Source organism: Lissotriton vulgaris, chromosome 1_2, assembly GCF_964263255.1.
Source record: "Lissotriton vulgaris chromosome 1_2, aLisVul1.2, whole genome shotgun sequence".
NCBI lineage: Eukaryota > Metazoa > Chordata > Amphibia > Caudata > Salamandridae > Lissotriton > Lissotriton vulgaris.
This window is the reverse complement of record NC_141686.1, coordinates 98,270,909-98,293,577: the sequence shown is the minus strand read 5'-3', so window position 1 is coordinate 98,293,577 and position 22,669 is coordinate 98,270,909. Positions and strand designations below refer to the sequence as shown.

Below are 22,669 nucleotides of genomic sequence, written 5' to 3'. Positions count from 1 at the left end.
ACTCTTGTTTATGGTTACCCCTAGATATTCAAAGATCTGGACCCTTTCCAGTCTATTTGTACCTATACTGGGGTTTGGGCGAGTAGTGGCGGGTGGGAGGGTTGAAGATTATAAATTTGGTTTTAAGAGCATTTATCTCCAAGCCCCATCCACTACAAAATGCCTCAAATCTGTCCAATATGCACTGTATCCCCATTGGAGATTTAGACAGCAAGAGGGTATCCTCTGCGAGCATAATCGCTGGAACCCTGCTACCCGCCAGCTTTGGGGCGTCGGTGTTCCGCACACCGTTCAGATGGGCGATTTCCCCATTGACATAGAGGCAGAACAGGGTGGAATGCCAAAACGCACCCCTGCCTTACCCCCCTGTCAACAGGGAATCTAGATAACAGTGCTCCATTCTTCCCACACCTGACCCGGGAGAAATTAGTCTCGTGGAGCCTCATCAACATATTCAAAAGCTGAGGCGGCGGTATGCCCAGCTCAAGGAGCACAGACGTTTCCCCCGTGGGACCAGGTCAAAGACAGCGCGTAGGTCCACGAACACCATAGAGAGGCTGTCACCCTCTAGACTAGCCGTTTTCCAGAATAATAGGGACAAACTGAAAATGTGGTCAATGGTGGACGTGTTCTTCCCAAACCCTTCCTGGTATGGACTGAGGATTGAATGGTCTTGTATCCAGTCCTGTAGAAGTTCTAAAATTAACCTCGCAAAGATCTTCTGCGGAATGTCAATGAGGCTGATCGGCCTGTACTTGGCTGGTAGCAGAGGAGAACCCTTCTTAAATATAGGGACTATCTCTGCGCCCAGCCAAGTACAGGGTACCGCCATTCCTCTCAGGACTGCATTAAACAGGATTTGTAAATATGGGCCCCATATCTTTAGTTCGTGTCTGAAAAGGTCTCCCAGGAGTTTGTCCAAACCCGGGGCTTTTGCTGCTGTAAGTTTAGCAATTGCATCACAAACCTCCTACGTCGTAAAATCAACCACCTCAGGCTGCGGGGTAGAAACTAACAACGTCATTTCTGTTTCTTCGGCTTCCATACCATTCTCCAAGGAGTACAGAGCGCGAAAGTGATCATCCGAAACTTCGGCTGCTATGTTTGGTTCAATAGCCGATACTGGCTCTCCAGAACCGGTATTGACAATAGACCAAAATTTCTGAGAATCTCTAGCAACAAGGGTGGCGGTTAAGTTGGTCCACTTGTCATGGTCCCACTCTGCCTTTGCACACTTAATCAGCCGTTTATAGTCAGCTCTCCTGGCTTGGATTTGTACTTTGTTATTGCTCAGATTTAAGGCCTGTACTAACTCTGCTTTAGCCTTTCTACAGGCTGCGTTGTACCATGAACTTGTGTGAGGCCTTTTATTCTGTTCGGTCACCCAAGGGTTAAATACCTCAGCTAGAGTGCTTGCTAAGTCTGTATGGAGTGCCTGCAACTTAATATGGAAGTCCGGGGGGAAAGGTTGAGTGATTAAAGCACAAACCTCTTCAAGTAAGGGAACTATCCGAGAGTATAGTTTACAAACTTCTTCTGGATGTGCTACTAATTTGTCCCACCTGACTCTGCGTCTATCATTAGATAAAGTGATCCTAGTATCAGGGTCCTCAGAGCCCATCATATTGTCCTTGGTGGATCCGGGGGAACTCAGTTCCAGGATTAAAGCGTTGTGATCGCTCTCGGCTCTTGTGGTAACCCTTAGATAAGTGACCCTAGGCCATAACCTTGTTTCAGCCAATATGTTGTCCAGCTGCAACTCTTGTCCAGGCTTGTTGAATGTACACTTGGGTGGCATGTCCAAGGGCATGCGGCCGTTACAGGCCCTTATTGAGTGGTTTAGAGTTAATGCCATGATCTGAATAGCTAGGGGAGACCATGACCTTGGCGAAGGAGCCTGGGTCGGTGGTATCGCCCAGTAATCATCCTCTGCCAAGGATACGCCATCCCTCATGCCTGCTAGAGGCTCGTAGTGGCAATTCAGATCGCCCCCTACCAAAAGGTGAGTTTCACGTGTGATGGTATTTAAAAAAAGGGACAACTCCTCAATGGTTCTCGATTCACTAGCTATGCTAACTGGTCGAGAATATACATTGACAAGAGCAAGATTAAAAGCGTTAGGCCATTCAAGAAATACACATTGAACGTCTGCGGAGTGAGTGGTTAGTATCTTAGCCCTACAGCCCAAGTGGGAGCCCACCCAGATAGTAAGACCCCCTGACGGTCGTCCCTTTCCCCCCCAACGTGCCGGGACATTAAATGATGCATAGCCCCCGCGTAGTTGTTCGTCTCGGGCCCAGGTCTCTTGAAAGAGACATACGTAATTTTTATCTATGAAGGATCCCCACTCCGGGCAGGCCATTTTGTTGGGCAGACCTGCTACATTCCAAGACAGTATTGTTAGTGTGTCTGGGTTGCAACTTCTAAAAGAGCAGCAATCTGCACCCCTGGGGCCTCCTTCATTCAATCTTACTCCAGCTGAAAGACCTGGTAGGTCGACTGACATGTTTGGGGCTAGAACCGAATTGGTCGGGGCTGTGGTGGGGGATAATAGGTGGACTTGCGGGGCTGGGGACTTTATAATTTCTAAGCTACTACCTTCAGTCCTGTCTCCTTGCTTATTTATAGGACACTCTCTGAATGCAATCACTAAATTGCTACCTCCGGCTGCTTGCCGGGACCCCGATAGGTCCCCTTGCTTGAGCAGCAGTCAATCAACCATATCCAAGCAGCTGTAGCGATTATAGGTCAGAGTGTGGGTAGATGTTTGGGGTTGAACTATCCTGTCCCTGTTTGTCCTACCCGCCCCTCTAGCTTCCACTCTCGCCCAGTCTGTTTCCATCCCCGAGTTATAGCACGAAGAACCAGGGGGGTAGAAATAAGACAGTGGGAGTGATTGTATAGCTGTCCCGGAATCACAGTGCAACCAGTCACATATGTGGGCTACAGTCCATGGGTCCCTAAAATTTACCAAAATACAGTCGCCATTGATGTTTTTTGGCCTATGACCCACCCAGGACACCCTACGAACCATCAAAATTTCACTACTAATGTGGCTTGGGAGCGGTCTATTTTTGTTAAGCCATTCAGCAACTTTGTTTTTTAGGGACATAAAGGATTCCCTAGTCGGATCATTTAACTCGGGAACCCCAGCTAGGACCACTACATAAGGACTTGAATCTGGGGGTAAGTCGATTCTAAACTTCTTAGTTGGAGCACTTCCCTGTTGGAATTCATATAGCTCATTGGGCTTAACCTTTTTGACCATTGTTGGGACATTATCAGGGGGAGCAACAGGTAGGTCCCGTTTGGGGGTGGTCGCCAATGCAGGGGCCGGGGACGGTGGTAATACAGGATTTTGTAACAATAATCCCCCCTGAACCTTTTTAGTCTGCCCACTGCCCAACATAACTTTGTTAGTTTTTAGGCAATCTGCTGTAGCTGTGGTTACTTTTTCAATTTTTGATAGCCTTAGCTCTATCTGAGAGTCTAGTTTCCAATGGGTGGAGTAACGACCTTAAGAGAGCAACCATTTTTTGAGTGCATAAATCCTCCCTTATGGGTGGAGGGGTACTCGTATTCTCCTCTCGTGGGATTGGTGTGGGTGAAGTTGGTGCTGGGGTAGTATCCAATACTATGGGAGCCTCCATGGCCTTGCCCGAGCCGGCAAGGTCGCAGTTATTAGAATGTTCGGCAAGCTTTGACTTCCTCCCACCAAACGCTTGGGCACTGCGCTTCCTCTTAGGTACTGCCCCCTCGTGATTCCCCCGTAACTGCCGAGTATTGGGCCTTTCTGGAGTATCCACTTCCAAAATGTTGTTACTGGGATTATCTCTGCTATTGGTGGTAGTTGTGTCTCGCCATTTAAGGCTAATATACCCAAGTCCTGTGTAGTCTCAGAGCATTGTGAATTCTCCAAGGTTGCCGGGGCTTCGGCAGCAATCATTTTCGATCTTTGCTCGGGTGAGTGTGCATTCGCTATATGTCCCAGCGAGGATCTCTTTGCTGTGGCAATGTCTTGAGAGAGCCGAAGCTCCATTAGGATTATTTCATGGTCCAGCAATGAGTTGGCTCTGATGATAAAATTGTCCAACGTCCCTGCTACAAGGCCACCCGAGGTCAGTGCTTTACTCCTGCTTTCCCGCCCAGACATTTCCCTGTAACAGATACAATAACAAGTAAGGACTTAGAGAGCCTGCTCAGCCTCGGAGTAGGACAGGCGGGATGAAAGAGGGGTGGCCCGGTCCGGTCTCCTCCGGGCCGCAACGGGCTGAAACGGGCCCGTCCTTGGCCCAGCACGCGTCCCGCAGAGCGGGGTGTAGGTGTGGTTATATACTGTAGGCGTGAGGAGGGCGGGAAGAGGACCCAGCTGTGTGGTGATCAAGGGCTGCTGGTCCTCGCAGTCCCGGTCCGTAATAGCCAAAGTCCCACAGTAAGTCCACAGCAATCAGCCAACTGCTGCCAGCGGCACCCGCGGAGCTGGGGCCGCAAGCAGTTTTCAAGCAGCGGGAGGAGGGCGGGAAGAGGACCCAGCTGTGTGGTGTTCAAGGGCTGTTGGTCCTCGCAGTCCCGGTCCGTAATAGCCAAAGTCCCACAGTGATTCCACAGCAATCACCCAACTGCTGCGAGCGGCTCCCCCAGAACGGGGGCCGCGAGCAGTTTTCAAGCGGCGTGAGGAGGGCGGGAAGAGGACCCAGCTGTGTAGTGTTCAAAGGCTGCTGGTCCTCGCAGTCCCAGTCCGTAATAGCCAAATTCCCACAGTAAGTCCACAGCAATCACCCAACTGAATACACACATGGGGAAGAATGCAGCTCACTACATTGCCTAGGATGCAAGAGTGTATGGCCATGCCCACTTGCGACTGCAATTGACTATTTAGTGAGTGCATAACAGTGCTTCCTCTTGCCTTACAGCTACGCCACTGAGGAAGGGACGTTTGATATCCCGAAACGCGTCTGGCGCAAGAAGAAACTTTCGAGGACTGCTTTGAATTGTTACCTGCTTCCACAAAGTGAAATAAATGAAGTGTGCTCATCATTTCCGTGTGGCTTCACTCCGTTTTGGTTTTCCTGTGTGGTGGATATGTACGGCTTTGCCAGCCGTGGAGTAAAGCCCTCTGCTGGTGTGCGGATCCATGCCGGCTCCAATATGGGTGCTGGTGCTGTTTGGATGGAACGAAAGTACAGCGCTGATACAGGACGGTGCTGACCTTCGGCACAGAAGTTCACTTTGGCAAAGCAGAGCAGGTGACAGTCATAACGGGACCTCTGCCCCACTTGGGAATAATGTTTTGCTGATATTTTAAGCAAGGAGAAGCCACCCCACATGGGGAAGAATGCAGTGCACTACAATGCCCAGGATGCAAGAGTGTATGGCCACGCCCACTTGCGACGGCAATTGACTATTTAGTGAGTGCATAACAGTGCTTCCTCTTGCCTTACAGCTACGCCACTGAGGAAGGAACGTTTGATATCCCGAAACGCGTCTGGCGCAAGAAGAAACTTTCGAGGACTGCTTTGAATTGTTACCTGCTTGCACGAAGTGAAATAAATGAAGTGTGCTCATCTTTTCCGTGTGGCTTCACTCCGTTTTGGTTTTCCTGTGTGGTGGATATGTGCGGCTTTGCCAGCCGTGGAGTAAAGCCCTCCGCCGGTGTGCAGATCCATGCCGGCTGCAATCTGGGTGCTGTGCTGTTTGGACGGAACGAAAGTACAGCGCTGATACAGGACGGTGCTGACCTTCGGCACAGAAGTTCACTTTGGCAAAGCAGAGCAGGTGACAGTCATAACGGGACCTCTGCCCCACTTGGGAATAATGTTTTGCTGATATTTTAAGCAAGGAGAAGCCACCCCACATGGGGAAGAATGCAGCGCACTGCAATGCCCAGGATGCAAGAGTGTATGGCCACGCCCACTTGCGACGGCAATTGACTATTTAGTGAGTGCATAACAGTGCTTCCTCTTGCCTTACAGCTACGCCACTGAGGAAGGGACGTTTGATTTCCCGAAACGCGTCTGGCGCAAGAAGAAACTTTCGAGGACTGCTTTGAATTGTTACCTGCTTGCACAAAGTGAAATAAATGAAGTGTGCTCATCATTTCCGTGTGGCTTCACTCCGTTTTGGTTTTCCTGTGTGGTGGATAGATATATTGATGATTTGTTTATGCTGAAAACAACTTAATGATATAAACACCCCTCTTATCTATGTGCAATAACCCATCTGTGGGTTTGAGGTATATCCTATAAAAATGAATATGAAGTATTATCTACAATTCCAAGATGGCGGGCACTGTGACTATAGTGGTGTTAGCCCTTTGTCACTTTTGATGTTTTGAGATAACTTTATTAACATGCCGGTTGTAATACACACTGACGAAGGCAGCACGCCGCAACGCGTCTGTGTGAGCCCCTCCGCGAATAAAATCTTGCGTGGTTGACATGAACTCCTCGAGTGCTGTTTTGTCTTCTTACGGAGAGTAGAGGAGAATTGGAGCATCATATATATATATATATATAGATAGATCTATCGATAAATATGTATAATTTCTGCTACAGACTTCTAGCCGCAGATTCCTCTTACCTTATATTCCCCAGGCATCAGACTGGGCTCAGGAACTTTTCAGCATTACTACTTCATGCCAGAAGGTGGTGTTGTGCCGTTCCAAACTGATAACCTTTCTGGAAGTAATTTGCAGAGCCTATATAGGTGCCACTCCTGGGCACTGACGTCATTTCCTTTCTTTCAGCGCCACAAAACGTGGATCTAGGGCATCTCTCATGTCTCAGATTATTACCTCATTATCTTTTCAAAACTTTTCTCTTCAGTGTGCAAGGAATGTCACCTTCACCCCCCTTCACCTATAGCCCCTGGCACCAGATTTTAAACCCTGTCAAGACTGTCACAAGCAGATGTCGGTGACAGATTCCTCACTAGGTAAGACCTGCGAAGACTGCTCTTCGATGAATGCCAAGGCCACCAGGAAGCGCACAGCAAGACTCTTAAGTCGCCAAGCACAAAAAGACGTTGTCGGGCTGTTTCAAATCCAGCTCCTGGAGTCCCTAGAGCCATTCCCAAGGTCGTTCTTCATCACACTCAGTCTTCCGGTAAACACCAGAAGGGTAAGCAAAGTTACACTCCTTTCCGTCATTCTCACTGCCCTAGACACAGGGGGGAGCAACAACCGTCATGGTCGCGCTCACAAGGTTTCCAATTTCGGAGCCATTTTAACAGCTGGTCCTGCAATAACCAGAATTTCCAAGGCTACCAGCCATTCTGCATCAGATCGAAGAATTCTGCGCAGCCATGCTCAAGCTCTTCAAATCTTTTCCAACTGGAGAAGTGTACACATGGTCCATGCTGATTGCTAATGAATATATTTCCCCTGATGAACGGCAGTGACATGCCCGAAATGTATTGGGGATATCGTTTACCTTGTTTGATGTCTATCATTGATTTACATGGTTTATTTTTCACACATGTGATGTGAATAATCGTAACCTCAAAAGAAAAATTTACTTGGAAAAATAATAAAATTCAATTGAAGTCATGCGTTGAATCTTGATTGAATGATCAAACTTTGATTTCCATTTGGAATCCAGCAGTGCACTAAAGGGAGACTTCCCAGAGGGACAGCGCAACAGATTTCAGATTGTCGGTGCTACCACTCTGCTCATGGCGAACTAGCATTTGTCTCAGCACCGCTCTCTGGAGAACCTTTTGGTGCAGGCCTGTATTAGACCACACCCTCCCCCATCCCCAAAAGAAAATGTAAATGTGTGGAGATCTTTGGTATGTGTCTCTTTTCCTGTGCCAGCTTGGCCCTGCATTCCAATAACACCTCCTTTTAGAGCCACTATACAGATGTGGCCAAGCTCACAATTCATTGTGGCTTTGACACCACTGCCTTCATTGGACGCACCATGAGCACCAGTGTTGCCATTCGTCACCATGCGGGACTACGATGAACTGTACTCTCTGGTGACGTCTGGTCCTTCTGGAGGGACATGCCCTTTATCACTCACTTGCTTTAAGACACGTATGACTCGGGTGTTGGACAGTTCAATCAATCAATCATATCATTTGTAAAGCGCACTACTCACCCGTGAGGGTCTCAAGGCGCTGGAGTGGGGAATACTGCTACTGCTCGAAAAGCCAGGTCTTGAGGAGTTTTCTGAAGGTCAGCAGGTCTTGGGTCTGCTGTAGGGGGATGGGGAGGGTGTTCCAGGTCTTTGCAGCGAGGTGGAAGACTGATCTGCCGCCTGAGGTCGCTTTTCGGCAGCGGGGGACTGTAGCGAGGACGAGGTCGGTGGAGTGGAGCTGGCGGGTGGGGGTGTAGAAGCTGAGTCGTCTGTTGAGGTACGGTGGTCCGGTGTTGTGAAGTGCCTTGTGTGCGTGGGTGAGGAGCTTGAAGGTTATCCTCTTGTTGACCGGGAGCCAGTGCAGGTCTCTCAGGTGGGGGGTGATGCCGCTGCAGCGAGGGATGTCGAGGATCAGGCGTGCAGAGGCGCTCTGGATGCGTTGGAGCCGTCTCATGAGGTTGGCCGAGGCTCCTGCCTAGAGGGCGTTTCCATAGTCCAACCTACTGCTGACAAGGGCCTGGGTGACTGTTCTTCTCGTTTCAGTGGGGATCCACTTGTAGATCCTTCGGAGCATGCAGAGGGTGTTGAAGCAGGAGGAGGAGACGGCGTTGACCTGTTTAGTCATGGAGAGGGTGGAGTCTAGGGTGATCCCTAGGTAGAGTGCGTGGTCGGTGGGTGTTGGAGCGGTTCCCAGTGCGGTCGGCCACCAGGAGTCGTCCCAGGCTGAAGGGTTGGATCCGAGGATGAGGACCTCTGTCTTGTCCGAGTTCAGCTTCAGTCGGCTGTTCCTCATCCATTCAGCAACGGCCTTCATTCCTTCGTGAAGGTTGGTTTTGGCAGTGTGTGGGTCCTTGGTGAGGGAGAGTATCAGCTAGGTGTCATCGGCGTAGGAGAGGATGTTGAGGTCGTGCCGATGGGCGACGTGGGGGCGAGCGGTGCCATGTAGATGTTAAACAGAGTTGGGCTGAGGGATGAGCCCTGGGGTACGCCGCAGATGATCTCAGTGGCTTCGGAGCGGAAGGGGGGAAGGCGGACGCTCTGTGTTCTGCCGGAGAAGAAGGAGGTGGTCCAGTCCAGGGCCTTCTCTTGGATCCCAGCGTTGTGGAGGCTTGTTCGTAGTGTGTGGTGACAGACCATGTCGAAGGCGGCTGACAGGCTCAGGAGGATGAGGGCCGCTGTTTCTCCGTTGTCCAGCAGGGACTTGATGTCATCGGTGGCGGCGATGAGGGCAGTCTTGGTGCTGTAGTTGCTGCGGAACCCGGACTGGGAAGGGTCCAGGATGTTGTTCTCCTCGAGGTAGCGGGTCAGTTGTTCGTTGACGGTCTTCTCAATGACCTTTGCCGGGAACGGGAGCAGGTAGATGGGCCGGAAGTTCTTGAGGTCCGTCTTGGGTTTCTTGAGTAAGGCGTTGATCTCGGCATGCTTCCAGCTCTCCAGGAAGGTTGCTGTCTCGAAGAAGGTGTTGATGACTTTCCGGAGATGGAGTGTGATGGATCTGCTAGCTTTGTTGAAGATGTGATGTGGGCATGGATCTGACAGAGATCCGGAGTGGAAGGTGTTCATGATTTTGATGGTGTCATCGTCGTTGATGTTTGTCCAGTAGAGCAGGCGGTTGGTGCGGATGGTGGTCGTGGGGGCAGAGGTCTCAGTGGTTGTCGGGGCGGTCGTGGCGTTGAAACTGTTGTGGATATCTGTGATCTTGCGGTGGAAGAAGGTGGCCAGCGAGTCGCACAGGTCTTGCGAGGGTGGGACGTCGTTGGTGTTGGAGCTGGGGTTGGAGAGTTTCTTCACGATGTTGAAGAGCTCTTTGCTGTTGTGCGCGTTGTTGTCTAGGGGGTCTTTGAAGGAGGCCCTTTTGGCGGATCTGATGAGGTGATGGTGTCTGCAGGTGGCATTCTTGTGGGCGGCTTGGCTGTCCGGTGTTCGTTTACGGAGCCAGATCTTCTCGAGCTTTCGGCAGGTTTGCTTGGAGGCCCGGAGGTCTTCAGTGAACCAGCTGGCGTTCTTGTTGGTACGATTGTTGGAGGGTTGCTTGATCGGGCTATGGTGTTGGCGCAGTCGTTGATCCACTGTCTGAGGTTGCGGGTGGCGGTGTCGGGGTCGGTATGGTCGGCGGGTGGGCTCTGGGCGAGGGTGGTGGTTAGCTGGTCTTCGGTGACTTTGCTCGAGCAGCGGTGAGGCATCTGTTGGGTGCGGTGGTGCATGGTGGGTTTCTTAAAGGTGAAGTGGATGCAGCGGTGGTCGGTCCAGTGGAGTTTGGTGGTATGGTGGAAGGAGACGTGGGGGCTAGCGGAGAAGATGGGGTCAAGCGTGTGACCGGCGGAGTGGGTGAGTGTTGTGACGAGTTGTCTGAGTCCGAGGTTGGCTAGGTTGTCGATCAGGGTGGTGGAGTTGGTGTCGTCATTGTTCTCGAGGTGGAAGTTCAGGTCCCCGAGGACCTGAACTTCCACCTCCGTGTAGTCCGTGGAGGCGAGGGCGTGTGTACTGACGAAGTCGGGGATGGAGTCACTGAACTGTGGTCGGGGTCCGGGCAGTGTGTAGATGATGGTTCCTCTGAGGGTGGTGTTGGGGTCGGTGTGGATCTGGAAGTGCAGGTGTTTGGCGGTGCTGAGGATGTCGTCGGTGTTGGTCGAGACTCAGAGTGTTCCTGTGGACGATGGTGATTCCTTGCGAGTGATCTTGTAGCCTTCCGGGACAGCTATGGCTATGTGGGGTGCCGAGGCGGGGTTCAGCCAGGTCTCCGTCAGGAAGGCGACGTCTGGGGAGGTTGAGTCGAGTAAGTCCCAGAGTTCAACGGCATGTTTTCGGGCGGAGCGGGTGTTGAGAAGGATGCATCTGAGTTGGTTGGGTTCTTTCCTGGTCGGCAGCATGGTGGGGCGGATGATTGTGAAGCTGCAGTTCCGGCAGGTGAAAGCTCTGTGGGTGTGCTTCGGGGCGGCCAGGAAGCAGGTGTGTGATCGTCCGGTGTTGAGTGCGTGGAGGGTTCTGGCATCGTAGCGGTGTCTGGCGTTGGGGCGTTCGTGGTGTCCAGGGGTCCTGGCGCTGGGCGCGGTCCATGCACGGACGGGCACAGACGGGAATGCCTTAGGTGCGCCAGCGGCGCGGCCGCGTAGCGGCTTCCATATGAGGGGATGTGGGAGTAAGGAGCAACTAGGAGGCGGGAGCAGGGCGGCGAATGGGATTGCAGGTGGGCGGGGCCGCAGGGATGGGAAAAATGGGCTGGTCCGCGGGAGAACTGGGCACAGGAACAAAAAACAAGTTTAGGCAAGAAAACAAGTACAGGCACAGAGGAGTAAAAACAAGTCTGGGCAAGAAAGCAAGTTAGGCACAGGGGAATAAAAACAAGTCTGGGCAAAAAAGTAAGTACAAGCACAGGGGAATAAAAAAAAGTCTGGGAAAGAAAGCAAGTACAGGCACAGGGGAATAAAAACAAGTCTGGGCAAGAAAGCAAGTTAGGCACAGGGGAAAATACAAGATTATGCAAAAACAATGCAGGCAGAGCCATGCAGCAGCGTGTGGAGCGACCTGCCTGCGAGCGGGGTCATAGGTCGCTTGGTTGGCAGACGGTAGGGCTTCCTCTCACTCTCTAGCTCTTTTTACTCAGCTTTGCAAGGCCCAGCAGTTACGTTGCTCCTTTTGAGGCCTTGACCGATGCATTCCTAGCCCTTACGCGGGAGAGGCTGAGATGCCCCTGCAACAAGGGTCAGCGTGCTGCACAGTTCTCTGTCTTCCGCTTAATCTCTCCCCCCCTACCTTTTCCCACAGAGACCACCTGCAAAAACCATTGCAGGACCACAGCCACCCACTAGAGGCAGAATCTGATTACATCAGACATGTGGTTCATGCAGATTGTCAGAATAGGATATTCACTACTTTTCATTTCCTAGCCGCCTCACATTCCACCGTCCACCCAACATCAGACGGAGGACCATCTCTCTGTTTTGGGGCAGGAAGTGCAAGCCCTTTTGGCCAAAGGTGCTATTGAGAGGGTGCCAGAAGTGGGATGCGGCTTCTAGCCAATCTACACCTGTGCCTTTCCAACCCCTACCTCCAGAAGAAGAAATTCATGGTGCTCGCCCGAGCCCAAGTCTTGTCTGCCCTCTACCCTGGAGCCTAGATAATGGAGTTGCATCTGCAGGACACCTATTTCCATATCCCCCTCCTGTTGGCCCCTCACCGCTACCTGTGGTTCATGGTGGGCGAGGAGCATTTGCAGTGTTCTGTGTTCTCACCAGTCGGCGGTGGGTGAGGAGCATTTCTAGTGTTCGTTGGTCTCACAAGTACCTCTCAGGCGTTCCCGAAAGTGATGGCGGCACACCTTTGGAGGTCAGGTGTGCCAGTCTTCCCGTACTTCAACGATTGGCAGTTGAAGGCAGGCTCACCCCAGGCAGTCATCGAGCCACCTCCTGACATTGACAAAACTTGTGACATCTTTGGGGTTCACTAAAAACGTGCTGAATTCAGACGTGAGTCCTCGCAAACTTCATCTGAGCCATTCTGGACACTCTGGTTTCATGCCTTTACCCATGGAAAGAGAGTCCAGAACATTCAGGCTATTATCCCATTCTTTCAGCCTCAGTCGTGGATTTCAGTTAGGTTGACTCTGGGGCTGCTGGGACTGATGGCCTCCTTCATCGTGCAGGTCGAGCATGGGAGGTGGCCTACACAGGCTCTGCAATGGGATGTGAGGTCCCAGTAGGCCCAGCATCACAGGAACCTCGCTGATCTGGTCCAGAGTTTGAAGAAGACTTGAAAGATCTGTACTGGTTGCTGAACCACGATTGAGTCAGCTGCAGACCTCCCTTCCCAGACCAGACCGTGATGACCACTGTTTCATTTCTGGACCGGAGCAGCCACCTGGGAGAGATGAAGATCAGAAGCCTCTAGATTCAGTGGATTCCCAGATCCATATCAACCTTTTGTAGCTATGGGCCATCTGCTTGATGCTGCAAGCATTCCTGCCATCCATCAAATGGAGGCTGGTACAGGTGCTCAGGGATAACACCAATGCCATGTTGTACTGCAACAAACAGGGTACAGTGGGGTTATAGATCCTGTACCTGGAGACCTTGTGCCTCTGGACATGGATGGGCCATGACCTAGTGGCAGGCTCCCTGAATGCCATGGCAGACAAATTTTGCCACCGATGGCTCGCTGATCACGAGTGGAGGTCACACCCTGAGGCAAAACAAGGTGTCTTCCCCGAATGGGGGGAACCTTAGCTTGATCTGTGCACCACTGCAAAAAATGTGCAAGGTCAGCAGTTTTGGTTGTTGGAGTTTCCAAGGTGCCTCTCGCTTGGAGATGTGTTCCAGTTAAAGTAGAACTTGAAGCTCCTGTCTGCCAATACTGCTCCTACCCCGAGGTCTAAGCAAGATCAGCACTGACCGTGCTCAAGTCATCCTAATGGCTCCAAACTGTGCAAGGAGACTCTTGCAGCATGAGATACCCTCAAAAGTAATTGTAGGTTTCAAAATGTCATTTGTCTCTTCATTCAGTCATTTCAATTTAATGTGTGTAAGTTTGATTTATGTTTTTAAAACACAAAATTGTTGTGACCTATTATTTTTAATGAATTCCTGAGCGCTGACATTCCAAATAGATGTTTAAGGGACTGATACAGGCAAACACATCAATGCTCACTAGGCAATTTTCATTTTATCATCTTCACATTACAGTGATAGTGCAGATATTCACAATCTCTTTTTTTATCCTTCATTCCCTGTGTGCATACTTCTAAAAGCATTTATTGGATTAGTTGATCAGAAACATATGGAGGATACAGTACAAAATGCATGTGGAGATTGACAAATCCAATAAGAAGCGTAACTTGACTGCATGCATGCTTTAGGCACTTGGCTGTGCAAATTAATTGCATCCTTCCTTTCTTGCTGCTTGCTTTGAGGGGTTGGGCCCGACGATCAGTTTGTTCCTTGCTTGGGTCTTTTTTAGTGGGTGTCTCAATCTCTTCTAATCTAATTTGAAATAACTCTTGTCTCCCTTTTCTGTCAAACCCTATATTTATTGTCCTCGTGTTTTGCTCAAAACTTTCCCTTCCCTTTCCTGTCCTGTTTCTTTCCTGCATCATTTCACCTGTACCCCAACCCCAAAACACAAAATCCATGCCATAACACAGCAGGGAATCTGAAACTGCAGCAAGCGATCCAGCCAGTGGACCCTTTGGAGATTCAGGCAGATGTGCACTGGACCCACATCCAAGTGAAAAAAGAGGAAGAGGAAGAGGAAAATGACGAAAGGGTGTCGATGGAAGGGTCCTCTTGTTCCAAAGGTAATCTCTTCCCCTCCTGTAAAATCATAGTGGTCAATCATAGCGGCTCAAAGGCCAGCTACAGTTGCCTTGTGTCAAGCTATCAATCATTTCAACTCCAGTTTGTCTTGATTGTTAAAAACCGGATCCTGATTTCTGGGGGCATTGGAAGATGGCCGCTTAGACGTTCCCAGACTTGGCTCCAATGGGGCCTAGCCATTATCTTCATGAATCCCAGAAACTAGGTCCCATCAGCACTACCTGTTGATAAAGGCAGCAGCAGTGTTGAAACCTGCTATGTGGAAGGGACTTAGCCTGGGCCTGCCACAAGACAATCTGGGGGTGTTCAATACCAAGTAGAGAGAATGCCACTGACTATAGCAGATGCTATGTTGGTGGTGGCCTGGCAGGTCATAGGAGACTTGAGGAAGCAAGAGGTGCATTTTTTCCTGAGTTTGCTGCCGAAAGGCTGTAGGAGGAAGTGTAGCCTGCACGGATAAACGAGCACCACTGATGCTTGGCTGATCACAGACAGCAATGTCTGCGTTCAGTTGTCCCAGACAGCTCCAGCACCCCACTGCGTCGTAGGGGCTGCAGGGGCCTTTTCCCCCTGACCTCCACTACTACTTTAGGCATCAGAAGGTGTGGTGTCTTCTCTGGCGCATTGCAAGGAAGCTGCAGGAAAAGAGATGGCCTGTGCAATATCCCAACCCCCCAAAAGAGACTGATGCTACAGTGTAACATTTGGTTTGGAATGGGGCAGACCAAGGCATGCCTCAAGAGTTAGGGTCCTCAATAGCCATAAAGGTGGTACTGGAGAAAGGCACTGCTCTTTATTGACTCTTTTACAATTATTTTACAACACCCACAACTCAGTTTCCTAGAATTGTGTCCTCCACTGACCACAGGAAATCAGAGAATAAAGACACAATGCAAAGGGGGAACAAAGCTTAAAATATACAGATTGCGGGGGTGGGGGGGTGCTTGGTGGTGTCAAGATGGCAGTTGCCCTCTAAAAGTGCTCCAGACCCATCTGTGATCCGCCACCATCAGGACATCGCTAAGCAAGGTGAACCCGGAGTCTCCCCGGACCTGCCCTGTGGGTTAACACCTTGCGGGCAGCTGCTGTGGGCTCTCTCTGCCTGCGGGGCCATGCTGACCTGCCGTCCCTGACTCAAGATGGTAGCCCGTGCAGGAGGAACGCTGCTGCACACCCTAGTACCAGTGAACATTGCATCCACGGGCCCTGAAGCCGCCTTGTCTGCAGTCCCGGCCTTCTTCTGCATAGGACACCCCAGGCCACCTGTGTGATGTCCTGCACTCCTGCTGGGGGCTGGCTGATTCGGAGGTGGACGTTCCTGCGGTCCGATGGGCCACGAGAGAGCTGCATTCGGATCTGTTGCGTGGGGACCGGTCTCCCGCTGAACTCACTGGGCACAGAACGCTGGTCCCCCTGGTTGCCTCCCGGATCACCCGGAGCAAGGAGACCCTGGAGCGGGGCAAAGCACGCCCCTGTAGAGCCTAACTGGGCCTTTATATTTTGAAGGCTAGACCTACTGGTGGGCCATGTTGAGGGACTTGGCCCGTTCTGTTTGGAGCTGCCAGCAGGTTGCGACCACCTATGTGATTCTGCCTTGAAGGTCGTAGACTACTCCTGGGACTCATTATGGGGTTTTGGGTTGCATGCGAGCTGGGTGAGCTCTTGCCCACTGTTCTTGTGGCCCCCATCCCTGTGTCCTGAGTGTGTTGCGGCCCTTGGACCTCATGGCTGTGCTGTGGCCCTTAGTCGGGGCAGGCCAACACACATGATATTACTGGCACGAATACATACCTAAATATGTTTGGACACTAATCAGACTTCTCCAGTGCCAACTCAGTGGTGCAGTACTGGTGCATATATTTTGACAGGAAGAAACCCTCGAAAGATGATTCTGAAGCGACCCGCTTTCTTTGAGCCTGACGTCCACTTATTTCCTCACACATGTTGTGGCTGCATATCTCTGTGCATCTTGGCTTTCCCACTAGTCCCTGGGTTTTTGCTGCCCGCAGCCAACAAACAACATTAGCTAACCCAAATACCCACACTGGTCACCTAGCCCCTGAGGTGCAGAGGACCCAGACGCATTTCTGTTGGACACTTCCTTATGTCTGCGGGGCCTGCCTGTCGTGGATGACGTCTCTTGGAGCCACATCAGGCACCTTCCTTGTCGCAGGGATTCCGTGCTCAGACAGAACTGTGCATAGAGTCTTGGAACCTCAGTGAATTAGGGTGTGCCAAAACTCACCTTAGTACCCAAAATCCCCTACCAGACTAGCAATCAGTGTCTCATTGGTCATCATAAACTCCCAATACTTAGACAAACCAGAACATGAACTTAGTACACCTCAGGTAACGTGGAACACATGAACACTCTTTCGTTATACAATCATTTCAATCCAGAACAAGGAGTAAAAGAGGACACGTGCATATTTGAAATGTTTATTTACTAATGCAGTGCTCTCAAACGCAGTATCTTAGCTAATACAAGCAAACATATTATAAGAAACAAAGTAATCAGCATAGTCACTAGTCCATAGAACACAAACGGTGCAAGCATAGTATTATGCTAAAATGAATAGGGTTTAACAAAACCTAACTCTCACATTCCCTAGCTAGTATATTATATTATATCTAAAAAGGTCTCTTTTGGGTTTTAACAGGGCGGCCCCATACCTCAAGATCCTAGTGGTAAGGGTTCACATCATCAGCAACCAGCACTCTGCATGCGAAGCACCATCAAGTGTGTTGGTATGCTCTTGTGCAAAGCAATATAAAACGCGCCTAAAGCCAGAACTTGGCTGCAGCTGCATGTATGTTATGTCTAGGAACTTGCGAAGATAAGTGCTCACAACAACTACTGTGTTGAGATATCCTTGAAGGTTTCAGCACTCACTGTACAGACACAGCTCGCCAAGCAAGGCTGATATCAGTGCAACAACATATTATTCTCGTATGAATCGAAAACATTTTACTAGGCTCAAAGCTAAAGCAGTAGATATGTGTTGTGTGCAAAAGCAGCAGAAAGGTAAAATGGCGTTTAAACTCCTAAAAAGCTCATGCTAACTTAACACAGTATTCAGGCTACATATATCTATATATCATCCTATCTCGCCTCTTCTGGCCCAATTGAATCCCATCATCTTACATGTGGTCCGACAAGGAGTAGGCTGTGACTGTCTGCAAAACCTCTACACCGGGCAAAGCAACTGTCACTTCTTGCACTTTTGGTGACACCCACCGCTGGATTCCAGGTACGTTCCTGATGGTACCCAACTTCCTCACCTGGTGCCTTGCTATCAGGGATTGCGCTGAGTAGTGGTGCTTTCTCCAGAGGCCCAGCTGATCGTGTCGCAGCGAGCTGTCTGGTCGCCCTCTGAGAATACGTTCCCACTCCACTTCGCAATAGAGAAAGACAAGCCCACTCGTCCGGCTGCCTCTTAAACCAAAATGGACCAGTACACTATTAGCCACGGACACACCGGGAGTTCTACAGCAGACAAAACATTGTCCCCGTAATGGGATCCAGCCACAATCCTCCAAGCCATCCATACCTCCCAAGCAGCAGTGGAAGCAAAGATTGGCAAAGTCTACGTTGATGAGACCCTTCTGCCCCAAGATCTGCGTAATGCCACTTATAGGGTTATCGAAGCAGAGAGCCGCCTGTCCACAGTGGAAGATGATGTTACGGATATGAAATCAAAGGTCCCCCGTTTCCTCTCACACATGGCGGAGCTCCATCGCCATGCTGAAGACACAGAGAATCAGCCCCGATGTAATAACCTATGCTTTGTTGGAATACCCGAGGGTGCGGAGCTACCACAAGCCGCAGAATTAATAGAAAATTCGATAAAGTCTTGGATGCCATCGGACCAACTGTCCCCCTGATTCGCTGTCGAAAGGGCGCATAGGGTCCTGACACCCAAGTCATCTTCAGGAGCTCCGCATAGGCCAGTGAATGCTTGCATCTTAAACTTTAAGGACAGAGGCTTCATCTTGCGAGAGGCCTGAGCCTGCTCCGACCTCGGATGCCATGATGCGAATGTTCTCATCTATTCCGTCCACACCAGAGATGTACAACTGCAGCGCCACTCATATGCGGCAGTCAAACAAAAACTCCAGGCGCTCAACCTCTACTACAGACTGTTGTTCCCCCCTCAGAGTAATACATGTCAGCAAAACTAATTTCTTTAATACCCCTTAGGTGGCCTGGATATGGCTCACTGAAGAGTGACCTCTCCACAGGCCAGGTGGCTTGCCCCTCCCCCCTCCTTTTCCAAGGCTGAAAAGGCATTGCACCTGTTCTCGTAGGGGCCGCAGTGCCACAAGACCGCATTCATACTCCCCACAACATCAGGTGCGGGATTCAGAGTGCCTCGCTCTCCTCCTTGCCTGGTAACATGGTGGACATCCCGCTTAGCCGAGATGGACGTTGCACATCAATTGATGACCGGGGATCACACTTTGCTGTGTACTGTGTGCTACATTTCCTGAAGGATGCATTTTATACTATTTATGAAGGGGTCCAACTCTCTACAACTGGTTTCACATCATTCTGTGCTTCTGTTCTCAATTTGTAGGCAACACATACTTGTGGGGGTCGAAATATGGGGTGGGGGTTTGTTGGGGAGCTGGGCTTGAATATTAAGTTTATCTTCCGTTTTTTTTTGTTGTTTATCGTTCCACACTACACTCAGTCATGTGAAGGGTCACAACATTGTCAGCACTCACTGTTATCAAGAGGTTGCAGAGAGTCCAGTCTGCAGCGGCCAAGCTGTCTCTAAAGAGGAATCGCAGTGCTTCATCAACCCAAGCTTTACGGGACCTGTACTGATTGCCGGTCAAAGAGAGGGTACTGTTTAAGTCTTTTTGCCTGGTATTTAAAGCGACACACGACCTTGGCCCAGTCCCACTGCAAGAATGTTTCTCATGGTACCGGCCACAGAGACAGCTCCGCTCGGCGGGAGCTGGCCTGCTGGAAGTCCCAAGATTCAAGCGGTCCAGGATGGGGGGCAGGGGCTTCCGGGTGGTCGCGGTGCGCCTGTGGAATGAACTTCCTTTGAGTATCAGACTGAGTGAGTTTCTCTTGAGATTCAGAGGCAGCTTGAAAACCTGGCTCTTCCCAACCTGCTAGTGTATCTTCGTGCTCCCCTCTTTTTTCATCTGAGGTTGACGGTCTAAAATCTAAAGCGCCAGGATTACCGCAGGGTGACAGCATACGCTATATAAAAACCATATACAATACAATACAATACACTCTAATGGGTACAGTACCATTCACCACATGCATCGGGGGACTTTCTTGGAAGGCTGCCCTCGCTGGACCGGACATTCCCTGCCTCCTCCCCCTATGTGCTAAGTCCCCACATAGATATGACGCCCCTGCAGATAATGCCATGGAAAGTTAATGGGTTGCTTGACCGCGTGAAGCGAATTATTGTCTTGTGCTACACGCGATGATTCCTCCCGCCGCCCTGATGGTTCGGGAGACGCACCTACTGGGGAATCACTGCCCATTCCTGATGCGTCAGGGCTGTGACAAGGCTGTGACAGGCTGTGACACCTCCTGGCACCCCAGAGGTTCCAGGAGGTGGCAATTCTGCTACATTGTTCCTTCCCCGTGGTAATCACTTGAGTGGTGAGGAATCCAGTGTCAGTATCTCGCCCTTACTGATAGTCTGGAAGGACACACCATTAACCTTGTTTGTACATAAGCACCTTGTGCGACCCTGAACATTCTCCTGTGGAACCTCTTCAAGGTGCTGTTGGCACTCCCTGAGGGGTTCATGATGGTTGAATGCAACTTTAAGACAGACCCTGCCCCGGACATGAATGCCACCGGCATTCCCTCTGCCGCCAGCCAAACCGGTGCTTTTTGCCTCAAGAACTGGACATCCTCTGTTGGCTTCTTGATATTTGGAGACACTGGAATCCTTGGCAGCACCAATGCACTTACACCTCTGCAGCGCACCATACCCATTCCGCATTGACCTTATCTTTATGCCAGCTGCCGGCTGCTGCATGGTATCCCAGATCCTCCTGTGCGGGATCTCGGATCATGCCCCCCTTCACTCCCCTCCCCCCCACCGATCCACATTCAATGTGGCAACTCAATGCCTACTAGCTCGAGGATGAGGCCTACAACCAAGCACTGGAAACGGAGCTAAAAGCCTGCTTCCAAACAAATGAGGGGTCTGTGAGGTCAGCTGGCACCTTATGGGCAGCTAGTAAGGCCACCATTAGGGGTCACGGTAGAGGCCGAATTAGAGAGCAGGAGCGCATTTGCTCCAAACACACAACCCAGTTGAAGGCGCACCTTCCCACTGATCCTAAGGGAGACGTCACTGTAGGAGAGTAGGGTCTGCTTCCTATGGTCACCCCCACTTTTTGCTTTGCTTTACTGGTTTTCGACTTAGATATGGCTGTGGGCATGCTAATCAGACCCACAGCACAGATGCACTCTCTCTAAATTTACACCATGTACTTTAGGTACATCCACAATTGGGAATTGGTTCACCTTGTCAGCCCCTGTAGAAGTGTACCCTAGGTACTCAGGGCATAGGTGTAATCTGAAAGAAACACGTTAGTGTTAGATTCCTTACCTTAGAATATCCCCAGGCGTCAGTCTGGATCCGGAAACTTTTGCGTAGCAGTACCCCTGTGCGTCGGTAGGCGTCGTCTGCAGGCGTCCCCTGCGGCTCCGCGTCCGTCATCGCCGTCGTGCGCCGTGATGACGTCGCTGGAGTATATAGACGCCGCCTCCGCGCGCTGACGTCAGTTCTTCTTTTTTCCGCGCCAGTGGACGCAGATCTGAAGAGCAGTACTCCGGTCTTTGACCAAGTTTTTCGATAGTTATTTCTCTCTTTGTGCCTGTTAGGATGCCTGGGTTCAAGCACTGTGATGACTGTGAGCGCACGATGTCGGTCACAGACCATCACCGCCTCTGTCTCCGGTGTCTGGGCCCCGACCACGATGTGGACTCCTGCGTCGACTGCCGGGCCCTCACCAACAAGGCTAGGCGGGAGCGGTCCCGCAAGCTACTGGAGCTCCGGGTGTCAGCCCCACGTCGGGACCGGGAGCGGTCCCGGTCCGGCCGGAGGTCGAGAGAGCGTTCGAGGGAGCGGTCGCGGAGCCGCGCCGAGCGTTCCGGAAGTCGACACCACTCGTCAGGCTCATCAGGTAAGAAGCACAAGAAGTCGGGGCGTCGTCATCGTACCCCCGACTCCCCCCAACGCGGCCGGGGGCTCGGGTGACCCCAACCCCGCGGCTCCGCGAGAGTCGCCGGCGCGGCCTGCCTCATACCCTCCGGTCCCTGGGCACGGCGCGACGCCTGAGGAGATCGAGGCGTTCCTCATGGCCATGAGGGCGCTCGCTTCTCCGACGGGGCCTACGGCGCCTTCAGGCCCAGTGCTACCGTCTGGGGGCCCTGGCGGTTCGGGTGTCCCTGCCTCGGCGCCGTCGGGTGCTCCGGCCCCGGCGCCGCCGACTGCTCCGACCCCGGCGCCGCAAGGGCCTTCGGGATCGGCGCCGGCTGGTCTTCCGGCCTCTCCGGCGCCGTTACCATCGGGGTTACCCCCGACGCCGCCCCCGCGCGGCGCCGGTTCTCCGGTGCCGGCTCCGGCCGACAGCGGGGCGGCGGCGCCGTTCCCCTACCTTCCCCGACGCCGGACGCGGAGCCGGACCGGCGTCGCTCGACGCCGGTCCCGGCGCCGATGGGGCCCATGAACCCCGAGGAGCCGGTCTACATCGTTGACTCCGAATACGCAGAGGATGAAGAGTTCGGTGAAGGTTGGGAGGGGTCCGAGGACCCTCTGTCACGCGAGTGCCAGTATGACCCGGACTGGACAGGTGACTTGGGGGATGCCAGTGGTCTGGACGACTCTCCTAACCCTGGTTTGATCTCTCCTCCAACCGTGGCATCGGTGGAGGGAGCTGCATATTCAGTGGTGCTGATGAGGGCTGCCAAGGCCTTACACCTTGAGCTCCCCGTCGCGGCCGTGAGGCCTAACATCCTCACTGAGGTCTTCAAACCGCAGTCATGCCCACAGGAGCCACTGCTGCCGTTTAATGAAGCCTTGTCAGACGTTCTGTTGGGCACGTGGTCCAGGCCCGCTTCAGGTGCGCCTGTTGATCGGAACGTGGCCAGGCGCCACCGTCCTTGTCCGGACGACCCCAAGTTCCTGTCTACCCACCCCACTCCTGAGAGTCTGGTGATCCAGGCCTCGACCTCCCAGTCCGCATTCCCGTCGGCCCCGCCCGACCGGGAATCCAAGAGGTATGACCAGT

The 22,669-nt window shown here is 51.8% G+C and overlaps 1 protein-coding gene across 10 annotated transcripts in view; it reads left to right on the top strand.

The window, feature by feature from the left end:
* MICAL3 (microtubule associated monooxygenase, calponin and LIM domain containing 3) overlaps positions 1-22,669 on the top strand; it is a 2,050,293-nt gene that overhangs the window by 1,443,447 nt on the left and 584,177 nt on the right. For all 10 annotated transcript variants that reach the window (XM_086952901.1, XM_086952911.1, XM_086952910.1 and 7 more), the window contains one exon: positions 14,215-14,367. In XM_086952901.1, coding sequence (XP_086809027.1) covers positions 14,215-14,367 — 153 coding nt within the window. The remainder of the gene's footprint in view (positions 1-14,214; positions 14,368-22,669) is intronic.